We start from the raw sequence: 16,570 nt of genomic DNA on the forward strand, positions 1-16,570 counted from the left end.
TCGACTGAGTAAGAAGGAATAGGGATGTAAAGGGGATGAGGGAGTTTACATCAAAGGAGAGTAGTTGGTTTATTATTATTATTACCATTTTTATTATTGCAAAAGAATGGGAGAAAGGATTGCTGAGGGATCCAAGGAGGTTAAAAAAATTTCGTGGCGAAAGTAGAGGGAATTCCTGTCAGATGAATTCTATCTTGTCTGTGAAGTAACAGGCGACGTTACCTGCTGAGACTAAGCAGGGAGACGGTGGGGAAAGCTCGGCTCTTCATTTATCCCGCCGGTGGACTTTTTGTGGCCGGGCATTCTCTCGCTTTCTCTAAGGAACAGCGCTTGATGTTGTTTATGACAAGAATTGTTGATGGAGCGAGTGACAGATTCGGCGATAGGCAGCCGAAACTACCACTCCCAGAATGCAGTGCGGCTCCTGGGAAGTGCGGAGGCTGGGAACGCAGCAGGCCCCTCCCCTCCTCTCGCTCCCATTGGAGGAGCGCTCACATTCCCAGGAAGCCGCGCGCGGGCGGGGCGCTTTTGCGGAAGCCGGCGGCGTCTGGTTCAGCCTCCTCCGGGAGCAGGCAGTTGGCGACCCCGCGCTAACCGGCGCGACTCTGTCCCGATCCCCGAGTTCTCACACGGTGTCCAGACAGGTAAAAGCAGCGGGGAGCGCTGGGCCGAAGGCGGGGAGACGATGGCAGAGGGAGGGCAGAGGTGTCGACGGGAAGGTGGAATTAGGAGGCACTGCAAGGTTGACTAGGGTTTCTCTGGTGTCGACAGTTCGAATTGTCGGACAGGTCCAGTTTTGGTGAAGTGCGTTTTATGCCGCTAACAGGGCCTCGAGTGAAAGAGTCAGAATGCGTCACTTAAGTTGTTACAGAGGAAAAAAGAATGTTAACTTTCCCTCAGTTTGCATTCTGCAAGACCTCTTTGTACCATTTGAATATCTTGAGATTTCTTGAATCTTCTAAAAACTCTCTACGCCCTTGTTTCGATGACGTCACTTTCTGGTTAACCTCCTACTTCTAGGCTCCTAGCCCTCTGCGTGCCCTTCCTCCAAGGCCCAGTGTTGTAATTCTTCTTCCTCAGTTCGGATAGGAGCTCTATATCTCTGCCCCGACCTATTTCCTCAGCGTCAGACCTGTACAGTGTTGTTCTTCTTATTACTATTGGCCAATATTCAAGAAACTGACCACGTACTAGACTCTTTAGTAAATGCTTTACACCTCCCTCCTCCATAACCCCCACAAACAATCAGTTATCAAGTCCTTTTCTTTTTGTCTTATTAATTGCTCTCAACTACCTGTACCTCCATTGTCCCACCCTTGATCCCGGAGTATACTGTCATGTTTCGGACATTTTTTCCCTTTGAAAAGCTGTGACTGAGAGCAGAGCCACTCATATGTTTTGTTTAACACACATTTATTGAACAGCTAATATGTGCTAGACACTCTTCTAAGTGCAAGGGATATAGCTGGAAACAAGACATAGGAGATCGCTACTCTCAGTAGCTTACATATTTGTGAGTGTGTGTGGAAGGGGCAAACGAGAATCAAGGTGATGTTATATGGTGGTGGTGGTTAAAGGAAAATAGAACAAATGTTTTACTTGACAGGGTAGTCTCCTGTCCTGAGAAAGTTAGAAGGGTTGGGTTGGGTCTCAGAGCATCACCCCAAAAGAATATTTGTAATACCAACAAGAATAGTCTTGATCTGTGACCAGACTTCAGGATTTTCATAAACACTTCTTCTTTTTCTCTCTCATATCAATGTTTGTTCTTCATTCTTCTGTCTCCTCCAAGGTTATTACATCAGAATTGGTGGCTTTTCTGTCATTTGCTTAGTTCCTCCCTAAGAAGAGTTGAGGATTGGATTATTCTCAGCTCGACTCCTTTATCTTAGGGAGATAGTTTGGTAATCAAACTATTGTTCCTGCCAGGTCCTACTGAATATAAAGTTATCTGTCATTTACAGTATATTTAAAACCAAAGCATGCTCAGTGTTTATTAAATATTTGAGGGATTATTATATGTCAGGCACTGTGCTGGACATTGAGAACCTAGTAAGGATAAAACAGACTTTGACCTCTCTTCCAAGAAGAAATAATTGTATACTGAGGGAATTCCCAATACATAGGCTGACACCTGCATTTTTTTTTTCTTCATCCAAGATGAGATAATCACAAAACTTTAAGGAATCTTCTAAACAATTGGTGCATTCTTAGATTATTCACCCTTAAAGTTTATTGCATTTATTTGTTTATGTCTGTCTTCCATATTTTACTATGGTTTCCTTGAGTATAGACGTCCTTTCTTGCTGGTCTTCATACCTCCAGTGTTTACTATATTGGGTGCCATATAGTAAAGCCTTAGAACATGTGTTGAACTGAAATAGAAAAACTATTTGAGGAAATACAAGTTACTTAATTTATACAAGGCCTTCTTTTTACATATGGCCATTAGACTTATCCCAAAACCTTCTCATTTGCCAAATGTGGACCATTCCATCTCATCAGGCTAGTTTATTTACCTTCTCAAGCATGTTCTCACTTCTGTGCCTTCTCTTGTTTCATACCTGTCTCCTAAAATGAGTTCCCATCTTTTTCCTGAGCACCTTCCATGCCCCCCACATTTAATTTAATGGGACAATTTAATAGTATGCCCCATGATACAATGGTGGAAAAAATTTAATTTCCATAATGTATTTCCTGTGAAACATTCTGCTAATGAACTGTTGCAAGGATTAAACATAATACATTTCCTTGCAGTAATACAGATAATGATACAAAATGCTTTCTTTTGATTTGGCATTGGCTATTGCCATGCGCTATGTGACGAGTTAATTCTTCCATTTCTTTCTTCTGTTTGAATAGTTGCGCAGTGTTTATTCATATAGCACATTATAGTATCATTTGGGTTCCATTTGGTACAAACACCTTTGAGTATTATTTTTTGCTTAGCTTGAGATAATTTATGAGTTAGTTATTCTTCCACACTGTCATTTTCAGAATGTCAGAAAACTAAGTCTCAGTTCTTAAAAATAAAAGTCTTTTTCCATGCAGGTATCTTTCAGATGTAAATCGTTACTGCAAAGTATAAATTTTGTCCTTATAACTGATTAAAAAACACAACAGGAATACAAGAATGCTTGAGTCATGATTGTTATTATGATTTTAGGATGTGTCAGCCTAGGAGCAGCCAGACATGTCTCCAATACATTAAAAATTAAGCACTGTTTTAGGGAATTTCTTGGCACCTATGCCTTCGTAATGCAAATGCAGCACTGAATTGTTTGCCATCACTCATTTATATGGTATACATGTAGATAATCCGGGTATTCGTATATATTTTTAATGTTATCAAAATAAAAATACAGAATTAAAAAATTTCTCAGAACACAAAGACTTGAGTGTGAGAAACACTGACTCGTCCTTTTACCCTACTCAGTTCCCTGAAACCATCTTCAACTTCCATTTGAAGATGCCTCCACTGAGGAGGGACATTTATGTTGTTGCTGTGCTATTTTGTTAGCAATATTTTTAATGCAGGCAATCCCTTACAAATGGATATATCCCAGAATTTCCTTTGTAAGATTATTGTTTGAAACTCTGGGTGCATTTTTTTCTATAAATAATGCTACTTATGACATTTCGGTTGTTAAGCCAATGAATAGCATCATATATAACCTTTAATGGACTTAAAGACCTTCACCACAATTTCTAATAATTCCTCTATAAAAAACTACATTCAGAATTCTCACTCGGATTCCCCCGTAGCATATCTTTTTTTTGGAATCCCAGCAACTGAAACAAAAATGTTCTTTCCTTAAAACTTTCTGGGCAGTAGAAACTGGTCTTTCTAACTCTAAGCTGTTGGAGGTTGCTCTTCTGGCCCATCGTTCTAAGGACAGGCCTCTAATATGATTATGGAAGGATGTGAGACAGAGGTTTTGGAGAAGAGAGGGAGGCAAGTTGGGGTGATATGAATATGTGGAGAGGGGAGAGTAGGAGTGATTTGGGAGGACTGGTGAGTTCCCAAGATGGGATTTGTTGTGTCCTCAAAAAAGATGTTGAATCCTGACCCCTGCTATCTGTGAATGGGACCATATTTGGAAATAGGGTCTTTGCAGATGTAATTAAGATGTAAGTTAAAGTGAGGTCATACAGGAGTAGGTGTCCTTATAAGAAGGGAAGAGACGCAGAGACTACCATGTGAAGACATAGACACACGTGGAGAATGCCATGTGACTATGGAGGCACAGATTGAAGTGCTGCAGCTACAAGCCAAGGAACGCCAAGGATTGCCAGCAAACCACCAGAAGCTAGGAAGAGATTCTATAAGAGATTCTCCCCTACAGATTTCAGAAGGAGCATGGACCTGCCAACATCTTGAATTCGAGCTTCTGGCCTCCAAAACTATGAGGCAATAAATTTCTGTTATTTTAAGCCTTGCATCTTTTGGTACTTTGTCACGCAGCCACAGGAAACTCATACAAGATTCTTAGCAGGAATGTAGTAGAATTGGGATGATGGCTATGGGACCAAGCAAGGAGTGAGTAAGAGAACAGGGAGGGACAGTGTTAAGACAACTTTCCTTTATATTCCATTATCTTTTTTTTCTTCTCTTTCTGGCTTATAGTTTAATTCTTTTTCTTCTTGAATCTGATCTTATATAGCACTTTATCATTTAATGGACATTCACATACTGCTAATAATTAGCAGAGCCATGTTTTCGGACTTCAAATGCAGTATTCTTTTGGCCACAGTTGTTTCTATTGTCCCAATATTCATTAAGACATTACAGATTCTATTGCAAGATAATAATAGTGGGCCCATGTGAGACTTGATTACAGGTGTGATTTTTAGCAGTATAGGAGAGAGTAAGAAATGCTTATTTGTTTTTAACATCTTTATTGGAGTATAATTGCTTTACAATGTTGTGTTAGTTTCTGCTGTATAACAAAGTGAATCAGCTATATGTATACATATATCCCCATACCCCTCCCTCTTGCGTCTCCCTCCCACCCTCCCTATCCCACCGCTCTAGGTGGTCACAAAGCACCGAGCTGATCTCCCTGTGCGATGCAGCTGCTTCCCACTAGCTATCTGTTTTACATTTGGGGGTGTATATATGTCAGTGCTACTCTCCCACTTCATCCCAGCTTACCCTTCCCCCTCCCCGTGACTTCAAGTCCATTCTCTATGTCTGTGTCTTTATTCCTGTCCTGCCTCTAGGTTCTTCAGAACCATTTTTTTTTTTTAGATTCTATATATATGTGTTAGCATACGGTATTTGTTTTTCTCTTTCTGGCTTACTTCACTCTGTATGACAGACTCTAGGTCCATCCACCTCACTACAAATAACTCAATTTAGTTTCTTTTTATGGCCGAGTAATATTCCATTGTATATATGTGCCACATCTTCTTTATCCATTCATCCGTTGATGGACACTTTAGGTTGCTTCCATGTCCTGGCTATTGTAAATAGTGCTGCAGTGAACACTGTGGTATATGACTCTTTGAATTATGGTTTTCTCAGGGTATATGCTCAGTAGTGGGATTGCTGGGGCATATGGTAGTTCTATTTTTAGTTTTTTAAAGGAAGTTCCATGCTGTTCTCCATAGTGGCTGTATCAATTTACATTCCCACCAACAGTGCAAGAGGATTCCGTTTTCTCCACACCCTCTCCAGCATTTATTGTTTGTAGATTTTTGATGATGGCCATGCTGACTGGTGTGAGGTGATACCTCATTGTAGTTTTCATTTGCATTTCTCTAATGATTAATGATGTTGATCATCCTTTCATGTGTTTGTTGGCAATTTGTATATCTTCTTTGGAGAAATGTCTATTTAGATCTTCTGCCCATTTTTGGATTGGGCTGTTTGTTTTTTTTGATATTGAGCTGCATGAGCTGCTTGTGTATTTTGGAGATTAATCCTTTGTCAGTTGCTTCATTTGCAGCTATTTTCTCCCATTCTGAGGATTGTCATTTAGTCTTGTTTATGGTGTCCTTTGCTGTGCAAAAGCTTTTGAGTTTCGTTAGATCCCATTTGTTTATTTTTGTTTTTATTTCCATTTGTCTAGGAGGTGGGTCAAAGAGAATCTTGCTGTGATTTATGTCATAAGGTGTTCTGCCTATATTTCCCTGTAAGAGTTTTATAGTGTCTGGCCTTAAATTTAGGTTTTTAATCCATTTTGAGTTTATTTTTGTGTATGGTGTTAGGGAGTGTTCTATTTTCATTCTATTACATGTAGCTCTCCAGTTTTCCCGGCACCACTTATTGAAGAGGCTTTCTTTTGTCCATTGTCCATTCTTGCCTCCTTGATCAAAGATAAGGTGACCATACGTGCATGGGTTTATCTCTGGGCTTTCCATCCTGTTCCATTGATCTATATTTCTGTTTTTGTGGCAGTACCATACTGTCTTGATTACTGTAGCTTTGTAGTAAAGTCTGAAGTCAGGGAGCCTGATTCCTCCTGCTCTGTTTTTCTTTCTCAAGATTACTTTGGCTCTTCAGTGTCTTTTGTGTTTCCATACAAATGGTGAAATTTTTTTCCTAGTTCTGTGATAAATGCCATTGGTAGTTAGATGGGGATTGCATTGAACCTGTAGATTGCTTTGCATAGTATAGTCATTTTCACAATGTTGATTCTTCCAATCCAAGAACATGCTATATCTCTCCATCTGTTTGTATCATCTTTAATTTCTTTCATCAGTGGCTTATAGTTTTCTGCATACAGGACTTTTGTCTCCTTAGGTAGGTTTATTCCTAGATACTTTATTCTTTTTGTTGCAATGGTAAATGGGAGTGTTTCCTTAATTTCCCTTTCAGATTTTTCATCATTAGTATATAGGAATGCCAGAGACTTCTGTGCATTAGTTTTGTATCCTGCTACTTTACCAAATTCATTGATTAGCTGTAGTAGTTTTCTGGTAGCATCTTTAGGATTCTCTATGTATAGTATTATGTCATCTGCAAACAGTGACAGTTTTACTTTTCTTTTCCGATTTGGATTCCATTTGTTTCTTTTTCCTCTGATTGCCGTGGCTAAAACTTCCAAAATTATGTTGAATAATAGTGGTGAGTGGGCACCCTTGTCATATTCCTGATCTTACAGGAAATATTTTCAGTTTTTCACCATTGAGAATGATGGTGGCTGTGGGCTTGTCATATATGGCCTTTATTATTTTGAGGGAGGTTCCCTCTATGCCCACTTTCTGGAGAGTTTTTATCATAAATGGGTGTTGAATTTTGTTGAAAGATTTGTCTACATCTATTGAGATTATCATATGGTTTTTATCCTTCAGTTTGTTAATATGGTGTATCACATTGACTGATTTGCGTATATTGAAGTATCCTTGCATTCCTGGGATAAGCCCCACTTGATCGTGGTGTATGATCCTTTTAATGTGCTGTTGGATTCTGCTAGTATATTGTTGAAAATTTTTGCATCTTTGTTCATCAGTGATATTGGCCTGTAGTTTTCTTTTTTTGTGACATCTTTGTCTGGTTTTGGTATCAGAGTGATGGTGGCCTTGTAGAATGGTTTGGGAGTGTTCCTTCCTCTGCATTTTTTGGAAGAGTTTGAGAAGGATAGGTGTTAGCTCTTCTCTAAATGTGTGATGGAATTCACCTGTGAAGCCACCTGGTCCTGGGCTTTTGTTTGTTGAAGATTTTTAATCACAGTTGCTATTTCAGTGCTTATGATTGGTCTGTTCATATTTTCTCTTTCTTCCGGTTCAGTCTTGGAAGGTTATACTTTTCTAAGAATTTGTCCATTTCTTCCAGGTTGTCCGTTTTATTGGCATACAGTTGCTCGTAGTTGTCGCATGATCATTTGTATTTCTGCAGAGTCAGTTGTTTCTTCTCTTTCTTCATTTCTAATTCTGTTGCTTTGAGTCTTGTCCCTTTTTTTCTTGATGAGTCTGGCTAGTGGTTTATCAATTTTGTTTATCTTCTCAAGGAACCAGCTTTTCATTTCATTGGTCTTTGCTATTGTTTCCTTCGTTTCTTTTTCATTTATTTCTGAGCTGATCTTTATAATTTCTTTCCTTCTGCTAACTTTGGGGTATTTTTGTTCTTCTTTCTCTAATGGCTTTAGGTGTAAGGTTAGGTTGTTTATTTGAGATTTTTCTTGTTTCTTGATGTAGGATCACATTGCTATATACTTCCGTCTTAGAGCTGCTTTTCCTGTGTCCCGTAGGTTTTGGGTCATCGTATTTTCATTGTTATTTGTTTCTAGGTACTTTTTGATTTCCTCTTTGATTTCTTCAGTGATCTCTTGGTTATTTAGTAATGTGTTGTTTAGCGTCTATGTGTTTGTATGTTTTACAGTTTTTTCCTGTAATTGATATCTAGTCTTACAGAGTTGTGGTCGGAAAAGATACTTGGTATGATTTCAATTTTCTTAAATTTACTGAGGCTTGATTTGTGAACCAAGATATGATATATCCTGGAGAATTTTTCATGAGCACTTGCAAAGAAAGTGTATTCTGTTGTTTTTGGATGGAATGTCCTATACATTTTAATTAAGTCTGTCTTGTTTAATGTGTCATTTAAAGCTAGTGTTTCCTTATTTATTTTCATTTTGGATGATCTGTCCATTGGTGAGAGTGGGGTGTTAAAGTCCCCTACTAATAGTGTGTTAGTGTCGATTTCCCCTTATGTATTGAGGTGCTCCTAGGTTGGGTGCATAAATATTTACAATTGTTATATTTTCTTCTTGGTTTGATCCTTTGATCATTATGTAGTGTCCGTTTTTTCTCCTGTTTTAGTCTTTATTTTAAAGTCAATTTTGTCTGATCTGAGAATTGCTACTTCAGCTTTCTTTTGATTTCCATTTGCATGGAATATCTTTTTCCATCCCCTCACTTTCAGTCTGTATGTGTCCCTAGGTCTGAAGTGGGTCTCTTGTATACAGCATATATACGGGTCTTGTTTTTGTATACATTCAGCCAGTCTATGTCTTTTGGTTGAAGCATTTAATCCATTTACATTTAAGATAATTATTGATACGTATGTTCCTATTACCATTTTCTTAATTGTTTTGGGTTTGTTTTTGTAGGTCTTTTCCTTCTCTTGTGTTTCCTGCCTAGAGAAGTTCCTGTAGCATTTGTTGTAAAGTTGGTTTGGTGGTACTGAATTCTCTTAAATTTGTGTGTCTGTAAAGCTTTTGATTTCTCTGTCTAATCTGAATGAGATCCTTGCTGGGTAGAGTAATCTTGGTTGTAGGTTTTTCCTTTTCATCACTTTAAATATGTCCTGCCACTCCCTCTGGCTTGCAGAGTCTCTGCTGGAAGATCAGCTGTTAACCTTATGAGGATTCCCTTGTGTGTTATTTCTTGCTTTTTCCTTGCTGCTTTTAATATTTTTTCTTTGTATTTAATTTTTGATAGTTTGATTAATATGTGTCTTGATGTGTTTCTCCTTGGATTTATCCTGTATGGGACTCTCTGCGCTTCCTGGTCTTGATTGACTATTTCCTTTCACATGTTATGGAAGTTTTCAGCTGTAATCTCTTTAAATATTTTCTCAGCCCCTTTCTTTTTCTCTTCTCCTTCTGGGGACCCCTATAATTTGTGTCTTGGTGTGGTTAATGTTGTCCCAGCAGTCTCTGAGACTGTTCTCAATTTTTTTCATTCTTTTTTCTTTATTCTGCTCTGTAGTAGTTATTTCCACTATTTTATCTTCCAGGTCACTTATCTGTTCTTCTGTTATTCTTCTATTGATTCCTTCTAGAGAATTTTTAATTTCATTTATTGTGTTGTTCATCATAGTTTGTTTGCTTTTTAGTTCTTCTAGGCCCTTGTTAAATATCTTGTATTTTCTCCATTCTGTTTTCAAGATTTTGGATCATCTTTACTATCATACTCTGAATTCTTTTTCAGGTAGACTGCCTATTTCCTCTTCATTTGTTTGGTATGGTGGGTTTTTACCTTGCTCATTCATCTGCTGTGTTCTCTGTCTTCTCATTTTGCTTAACTTACTGTGTTTGGGGTTCTCCTTTTCACAGGCTGCAGGTTCGTAGTTCCGTTGTTTTTGGTGTGTGCCCCCAGTGGGTAAGGTTGGTTCAGTGGATTGTGTAGGCTTCCTGGTGGAGGGGACATGTGCTTGTTTTCTGGTGGGCGGGGCTGGATCTTGTTGTTCTGGTGGGCAGGACGCAACCAGTGGTGTGTTTTGGGGTGTCTGTGAACTTAGTATGACTTTAGGCAGCCCCTCTGCTAATGTGTGGGGTTGTGTTCCTGTCTTGCTAGTTGTTTGGCATGGGGCATCCAGCACTGGAGCTTGCTGGCTGTTGGGTGGAGCTGGGTCTTAGCGTTGAGACGGAGATCCCTAGGAGAGCTCTCGCTGATTGATATTACATGGGGCCACGAGTTCTCTGGTGGTCCAATGTCCTGAACTCAGCTCTCCCACCTCAGAGGCTCAGGCATGACACCAGGCCAGAGCATCACGACCCTGTCAGCTACACGGCTCAGAAGAAAAAGAGAAAAAAAGAATAATAAAAAAAGTTTTTTTAATAATTAAAATAAAAATAAATTTTAATTATTAAAATAAAAAGGTAATAATGAAAAAAAGAAGAGAGCAACCAAACCAATAAACAAATCCACTAATTATAATAAGTGCTAAAAACTATACTAAGATAAACATAAAAATCTGAAATCAGTTCCAGACAGCAGACCCCAAGTCAGTTACTCCCAAAGTCCACCGCCTCAACTTTGGGATGATTCATTTTCTATTCAGGTATTCCACAGATGCAGGGTACATCGAGTTGATTGTGAAGATTTAATCTGCTGCTCCTGAGGCTGCTGGGAGAAATTTCCCTTTCTCTTCTTTGTTCACACAGCTCCTGGGGTTCAGCTTTGGGTTTGGCCCCGCCTCTGCATGTAGGTCGTCCTCAGGCATCTGTTCCTGTCCAGACAGGACGGGGTTAAAGCAGCAGCTCATTAGGGGACTGTGGCTCACTCAGGCCAGTGTGGGGAGGGAGGGTTACGGAATGTGGGACAAGCCTGTGGCCGCAGAGGCCAGTATGACGTTGCAACAGCCTGAGGCACGCCGTGTGTTCTCCCAGGGAAGTTGTCCCTGGATCTCGGGACCCTGGCAGTGGTGGGCTGCACAGGTTCCTGGGAGGGGAGGTGTGGATAGTGACCTGTGCTTGCACACAGGCTTCTTGGCGGCTGCAGTAGCAGCCATAGCATCTCATGCCCATCTCTGGTGTCCGAGCTGATAGCCATGGCTTGCGCCCGTCTCTGGAGCTCGTTTAGGCGGTACTCTGAATCCCCTCTCCTTGCGCACCCCAAAACAGTGGTCTCTTGCCTCTTAGGCAGGTCCAGTCAGCTCCCAGCCCCCACCCACCCCAGTGGGTGAGCAGACAAGCGTCTCAGGCTGGTGAGGCTGGTCGGCACCGATCCTCTGTGCAGGAATCTCTCCGCTTTGCCCTCTGCACCCCTGTTGCTGCGCCCTCCTCCGTGGCTCTGAAGCTTCCCCCACCATCTCCACCAGTGAAGGGGGCTTCCTAGGGTGTGGAAACTTTTCCTCCTTCACAGCTCCCTCCCAGAGGTGCAGGTCCCATCCCTATTCTTTTGTCTCTGTTTTTTCCTTTTTCTTTTGCCTTACCCAGCTACGTGGGGATTTTCTTGCCTTTTGGGAAGTCTGAGGTCTTCTGCCAGTGTTCAGTAGGTGTTCTGTAGGAGTTGTTCCACATGTAGATGTATTTTTGATATATTTGTGGGGAGGAAGGTGATTTTCACATCTTACTCCTGTGCTATCTTGAAGGTTCCCTCAAGAAATGTTTATTAGTGACATCTGAGAGGAAAGTAAAGTTTCGGTTGCGATGTACCCAATGTTTAATAGGCATTTTTAAAATTGAGGACTGCTTTTATTGAATAAAACACTGCTATGCATAACTTACATAGCTATCCTTATAACTTATATTCACTGTTCCTAGTTATATTCCAAATAATGTCCTCCCTCTTCTAGGTGACTATACTTTATATAAACTTGAAGATTGCTGTCTTTTTCATGTGTAATATTTCTAGTTCCTCTAGCCATTCTTCAAGTGATACAATCTCCAGGTCTCTCACCATACTTTGCCCTTCTGTCCAGTCTTAGAATACTGTACCTAGAATTGAACTCAGTATTACACATGTGTTCTAAATAGCACAGAGTATAATGGCAATAATACTTAAAGAGATCAAGATACCCTGTTTCTTAATGTAATTTAAGATTACATAAGCATTTTAAGCAATTACATCATAACACTTCATAACGAACTTATGGTCCGCTAGCACACTAGATCTTTTTGTATTGTTGCTAAACTCAGTTTTCTTCTTGAAGCTGCTAAAGGACTGAGGCTGCTACCTTTTCATCTCTTTGTCTCAGGGACCATATGATTTCTCATCTCTGTTTCTCTTTGTGTTTTTTTCCCACTCCACTGCATGTCTCTTTGACCCTTACCAATGACCTCCTTCCTTATAAAATTTCAGTGACTGTTTTATAGTCTTAATACTGTGTATCAGTGAACAGAGCTGGGAGGTGACACTTGTTCCTTCTTCAAGGTTTCTTTTCCTTTGGCTTCAAGGCCACCATACTCTTCTGGCTTTCCTTTCACTTTCCTGGTTGGTCCTCCTCCATCTTCTTTGTGGGTCTCTATTCATCTACCTTTCCCTCAACTATTTGGTATGCCTTGTGTTTTGTCTTTGGTTTTTCCCTCAACTTTGGTTGTGCCTTTGGTTTTTTCTGTATGCAATGTATCTTCAGCAAATAAAGCATGTTTAAAATGGCAGGTCTAGATGAGCTCATCTAGGATAAGAGAGTGTAGAACCAGTACCCATGGAAAGTCAACATTTAGAGGTCAGCTAGAGGAGAAGGATTCAGCAAGAAGACAGAAGGAACAGCCAGACATTTAGGAGTGTTCCCAGAAGGAGGGTTTTTCAGATGTGTTGACTATTTCTGAGAGGTCAAGTAAGGTGAGAATAGAGAAATGACCACAGAAGTTTGCAATGTAGAGGCTGTTGGTGATCTTGACAAGCATGGTTTTGTGGAGTGTTGAGGGGAAAAGCCAGATTATAGAAGAGAAGAGTTAAAAGAAGATAGAGAAGCAGAGATAGTGTGTAGATGATAATTTTAAGAAATGGAACAGTACCTGGAGCATGTTACATGGTCAGTTGAGGCTTTTAGGTTCAAGGAATATAGTGTATGAGAAAGTCATTTGGAAATTATAACATGCTACTACATATGTGTGTGGAGAAATCCAGAAAGAAGATGGCTGAGGACACAACCCTGCGAAACACCTTCATTTAGAGAGTGCAATGAAGAGACTCCAAGAGGAGTTCAGCTCAAGAGACACATGAGCATTTCTGTTCTGTATGCTGTCCTTCATACCAAAGGCATTCCAAGAGGGAATCAGTGGATTCCCTGACCTCAAGCGTTTTATAGTTACTGTGTTTCACAAAACGTGGTCATGTGTATCACCTGCATCCAGACAGACTTGGCTCTTAAGTGTATATTCCAGGGCCCCACCTCAGGCCTACTGAATCAGAATTTCAGGGAATTATACCAAGGATTTGAATTTTTAATAAGTGACTCTCACTTTGCCACCCAAGATGACTCTGGCTTATTGGATGAAACTGAACATGTTAACAAATAACATTAGGTTGAAGAGTTAGTTGAAGAATAGGAAGATATTTGTTCATCTCTTTTATAAGTTCATGCCATTAAATAAGAGAAACCAGGCTATTCTGTGGGGAAAAAAAATAGTACAAATTCATAAACACGAGGAAAATACAGGCATACCTCTTCTTATTGCACTTTGCTTTATTGTGCTTCACGGATATTGCTGGGGTTTTTTGTTGTTGTTTTTGTTTTTTTAACAAATCAAAGGTTTGTAGCAACCCTGCATTGAACAAGTCTGTCAGTGCCATTTTTCCAACAGTATTTTGCATACTTCATGTCTCTGTGTCACATTTTAATAATTCTTGCAATATTTCAAACTTTTTCAGTATGTTTGTTATGGTGATCTGTGATCAGTGATCTCTGGTGTTACTGCTGTGTCCCTGAAGGCTCAGATGACGGTTAGCATTTTTTAGCAATTAAGTTTTTTAAAATTAAGACATGTACATTGTGTTTTTTTAGGTATAATGCTATTGCATACTTAATAGACTACAGCATAGTGTAAACATAACTTTTGTATGCACTGGGAAACCAAAAAATTCATGTTACTTGTTTTATTGTGATATTTGCTTTATTGCGGTGGTCTGGAACTGAACTTGCAATACCTCCAAGGTATTACTGTAATCTTAAACTCATTCTGTATTGTTTTAGAAATATTTTGTTTATAAAGGATCTTACCATAATTTATAGAACCATTCCTCTCTTGCAGAAGATTTGGGTTATTTTCAGTTTATTTCTGTGATGGATAATGCCTTCGCAGGACAGGCAGAATATAGTATAGGGATAAAATTGTGAGTTCTAGAACCATACTGCCTGGGTTTATATACCATCTTTTACCACTTACTAGCTCTGTAATTCTGAACAAATTATTTAAGTCATTTATACTTCATTTTCCTCATTTTAATGTAAGTATCATGATAGTGTATTAATTTCATTGATGTAAGGATTAAATTAAGTGTTTAAAATGGTGCCTGGTGCATAGTAAGTGCTTAATAAATATGGGCTATTATTATTGTTAATAGGTATATTAGTGAATATAGAATCTAACTGCTGTTGAACTATTTCCCTAGGATAAATTTTCAGGATGGGATTACTTTATTAAAGGATGAAGACATTTTTATGTCCCTTTGCCATCTATGGTCATTGCTTTTCAGAGGATGATAACAGTTTGTGCTGTGTAATTTGTAAATGCAACCTATGTATCAGTGTAATGTATGTGTATGTATGCATGTATCACATATACATTACATTGTATATACACACACACATAAAAATATATTATGTGTATGCATTTGGTTTTTCTCTAAATATGAATGCATATCAGTGTGGTTTAGGTTATAAGTTTGTAGAAGACTGTGATTTTGTTAAGTCTGTTGTTAAGTCTGTTCTGTTTAATGTTACAGTGCCTTGGTCAGTACTGTCTCCAGATGGATGTTGATAACGATAGTAAGTTACTTTTGAAAGATTATGTCAAAGAAATATTCTAAGTCTTATGTGTCTTTTTTCCTTTTGATAGATCGAAGCCATGGCCATTCTTTTCGCTGTTGTTGCCAGGGGAACCACTATCCTTGCCAAACATGCTTGGTGTGGAGGCAACTTCCTGGAGGTGACAGAGCAGATTCTGGCTAAGATACCTTCTGAAAATAACAAGCTAACGTACTCACACGGCAAGTGAGTTCTGCTCTGTGTGGGTAGCGGGTGAAAGAAGTGAATTATATTATTATAATCAGAAAAGTAGAAAACTAGAAAAGCAAGCTTCTCAGTAGATAATTTGAATAAGCTGACAGAACAATGATCTTTACCAGCTTAGAAAATGTCTGGTTCTATTAATTTTAAATTTAACTAAAAATTATTTTATTCTGTCATCAAAGTGATATTAATATTTTAAAGAAAGATATGGAAATGTTAGATATAAAAGTGACTTTGCTATAGAGCTCTAGTACATGTGAAACTTGATGTAGTTAAGATAAAGAATATTTTTTTCTTTCATTCTTTCTGTAAATATTTACTGAGCACTTGACTATCGCCAGACGCTTTGCTTGGTGCTGGGGATACAAGAAATCACTCAGTATTTGCCCTCATGGAGGTTATAGTTTAATGAAGGAGACAGTCAAATCCATAGGTAATCACAGTAGAGGGTAGAAGCTAGTGGATAGGGGGATGGTATTCCAGGTAGAAGGAACAGCTGGTAGAGAAGTATGGAGGCATATTTAGCGAACTGCAGGTGTTTGTCTGTGACTGGTGCCCAACATGGTGAAAATAAAGCTAGAGAGACCGACAGAAGAGAAGTCCTGTAGGGCCTCATAGGCCATGTTAAGGGGTTGTACTTTACCGTATGGGCAATGGGAAGGCATTGAAAGTTTTCAGCTGGGGTGTGACTTGGTAAGCTTTTGCTTTAGAAAAATCACTGTCGTGGCTGGTTGGAGAATGAATTGGAGGGGGCATAGGTGGGAAATCTTAGTAATCATAAAAAGTGCCTCAACCTTCCTCCTCAGTACTTAACAATCTTTGGTTACCTAACTCATCCTAATTTCCTTAGACCCTATCTCAGAAGGAGGTCCTTATTGGTTTCCAGGGCCAACTCCTTGTATAATTTAGGATCTAGTCTAAGCTGCTGTAAGAGAGAGAACCCAAAATACAGTATTAATTTATGAGATAGCCCGGAGATGAGTACTTCGGGACTGGTGGGGTGGCTCTGCCATTTTTAATTAGTGCCTTCCAACTCTGGCCAAGGCAGCTTCTTCTGTTCTTGTTACTTCCCTGTGCTTGCCCAGTATTTTTAAAGGCAAAGCCCAGAAGTGGCCTGACAGTTTATTGTTGACTGCATAGTTATGTAGCTAACCTAGCTGGAGTGGAGACTAGAATTTGTCATCTCTAGCTGTGCAGCCATATGCTCAGCTAAAGCTCTGT

General features: G+C 39.4%; 1 protein-coding gene across 1 annotated transcript in view; it reads left to right on the top strand.

Moving 5' to 3' along the window:
* The first annotated feature begins 526 nt into the window (after positions 1–526).
* The window catches only part of VAMP7 (vesicle associated membrane protein 7), a 67,122-nt gene continuing 51,078 nt past the window's right edge, over positions 527–16,570 (top strand). Inside the window, exons 1-2 of the mRNA XM_082864277.1 lie at positions 527–644; positions 15,177–15,331. Coding sequence (XP_082720403.1) covers positions 15,186–15,331 — 146 coding nt within the window. The 5' untranslated portion in view covers positions 527–644; positions 15,177–15,185. The remainder of the gene's footprint in view (positions 645–15,176; positions 15,332–16,570) is intronic.

Source organism: Leucopleurus acutus, assembly GCF_964270905.1.
Source record: "Leucopleurus acutus genome assembly, chromosome: X".
Classification (NCBI taxonomy): Eukaryota; Metazoa; Chordata; class Mammalia; order Artiodactyla; family Delphinidae; genus Leucopleurus; species Leucopleurus acutus.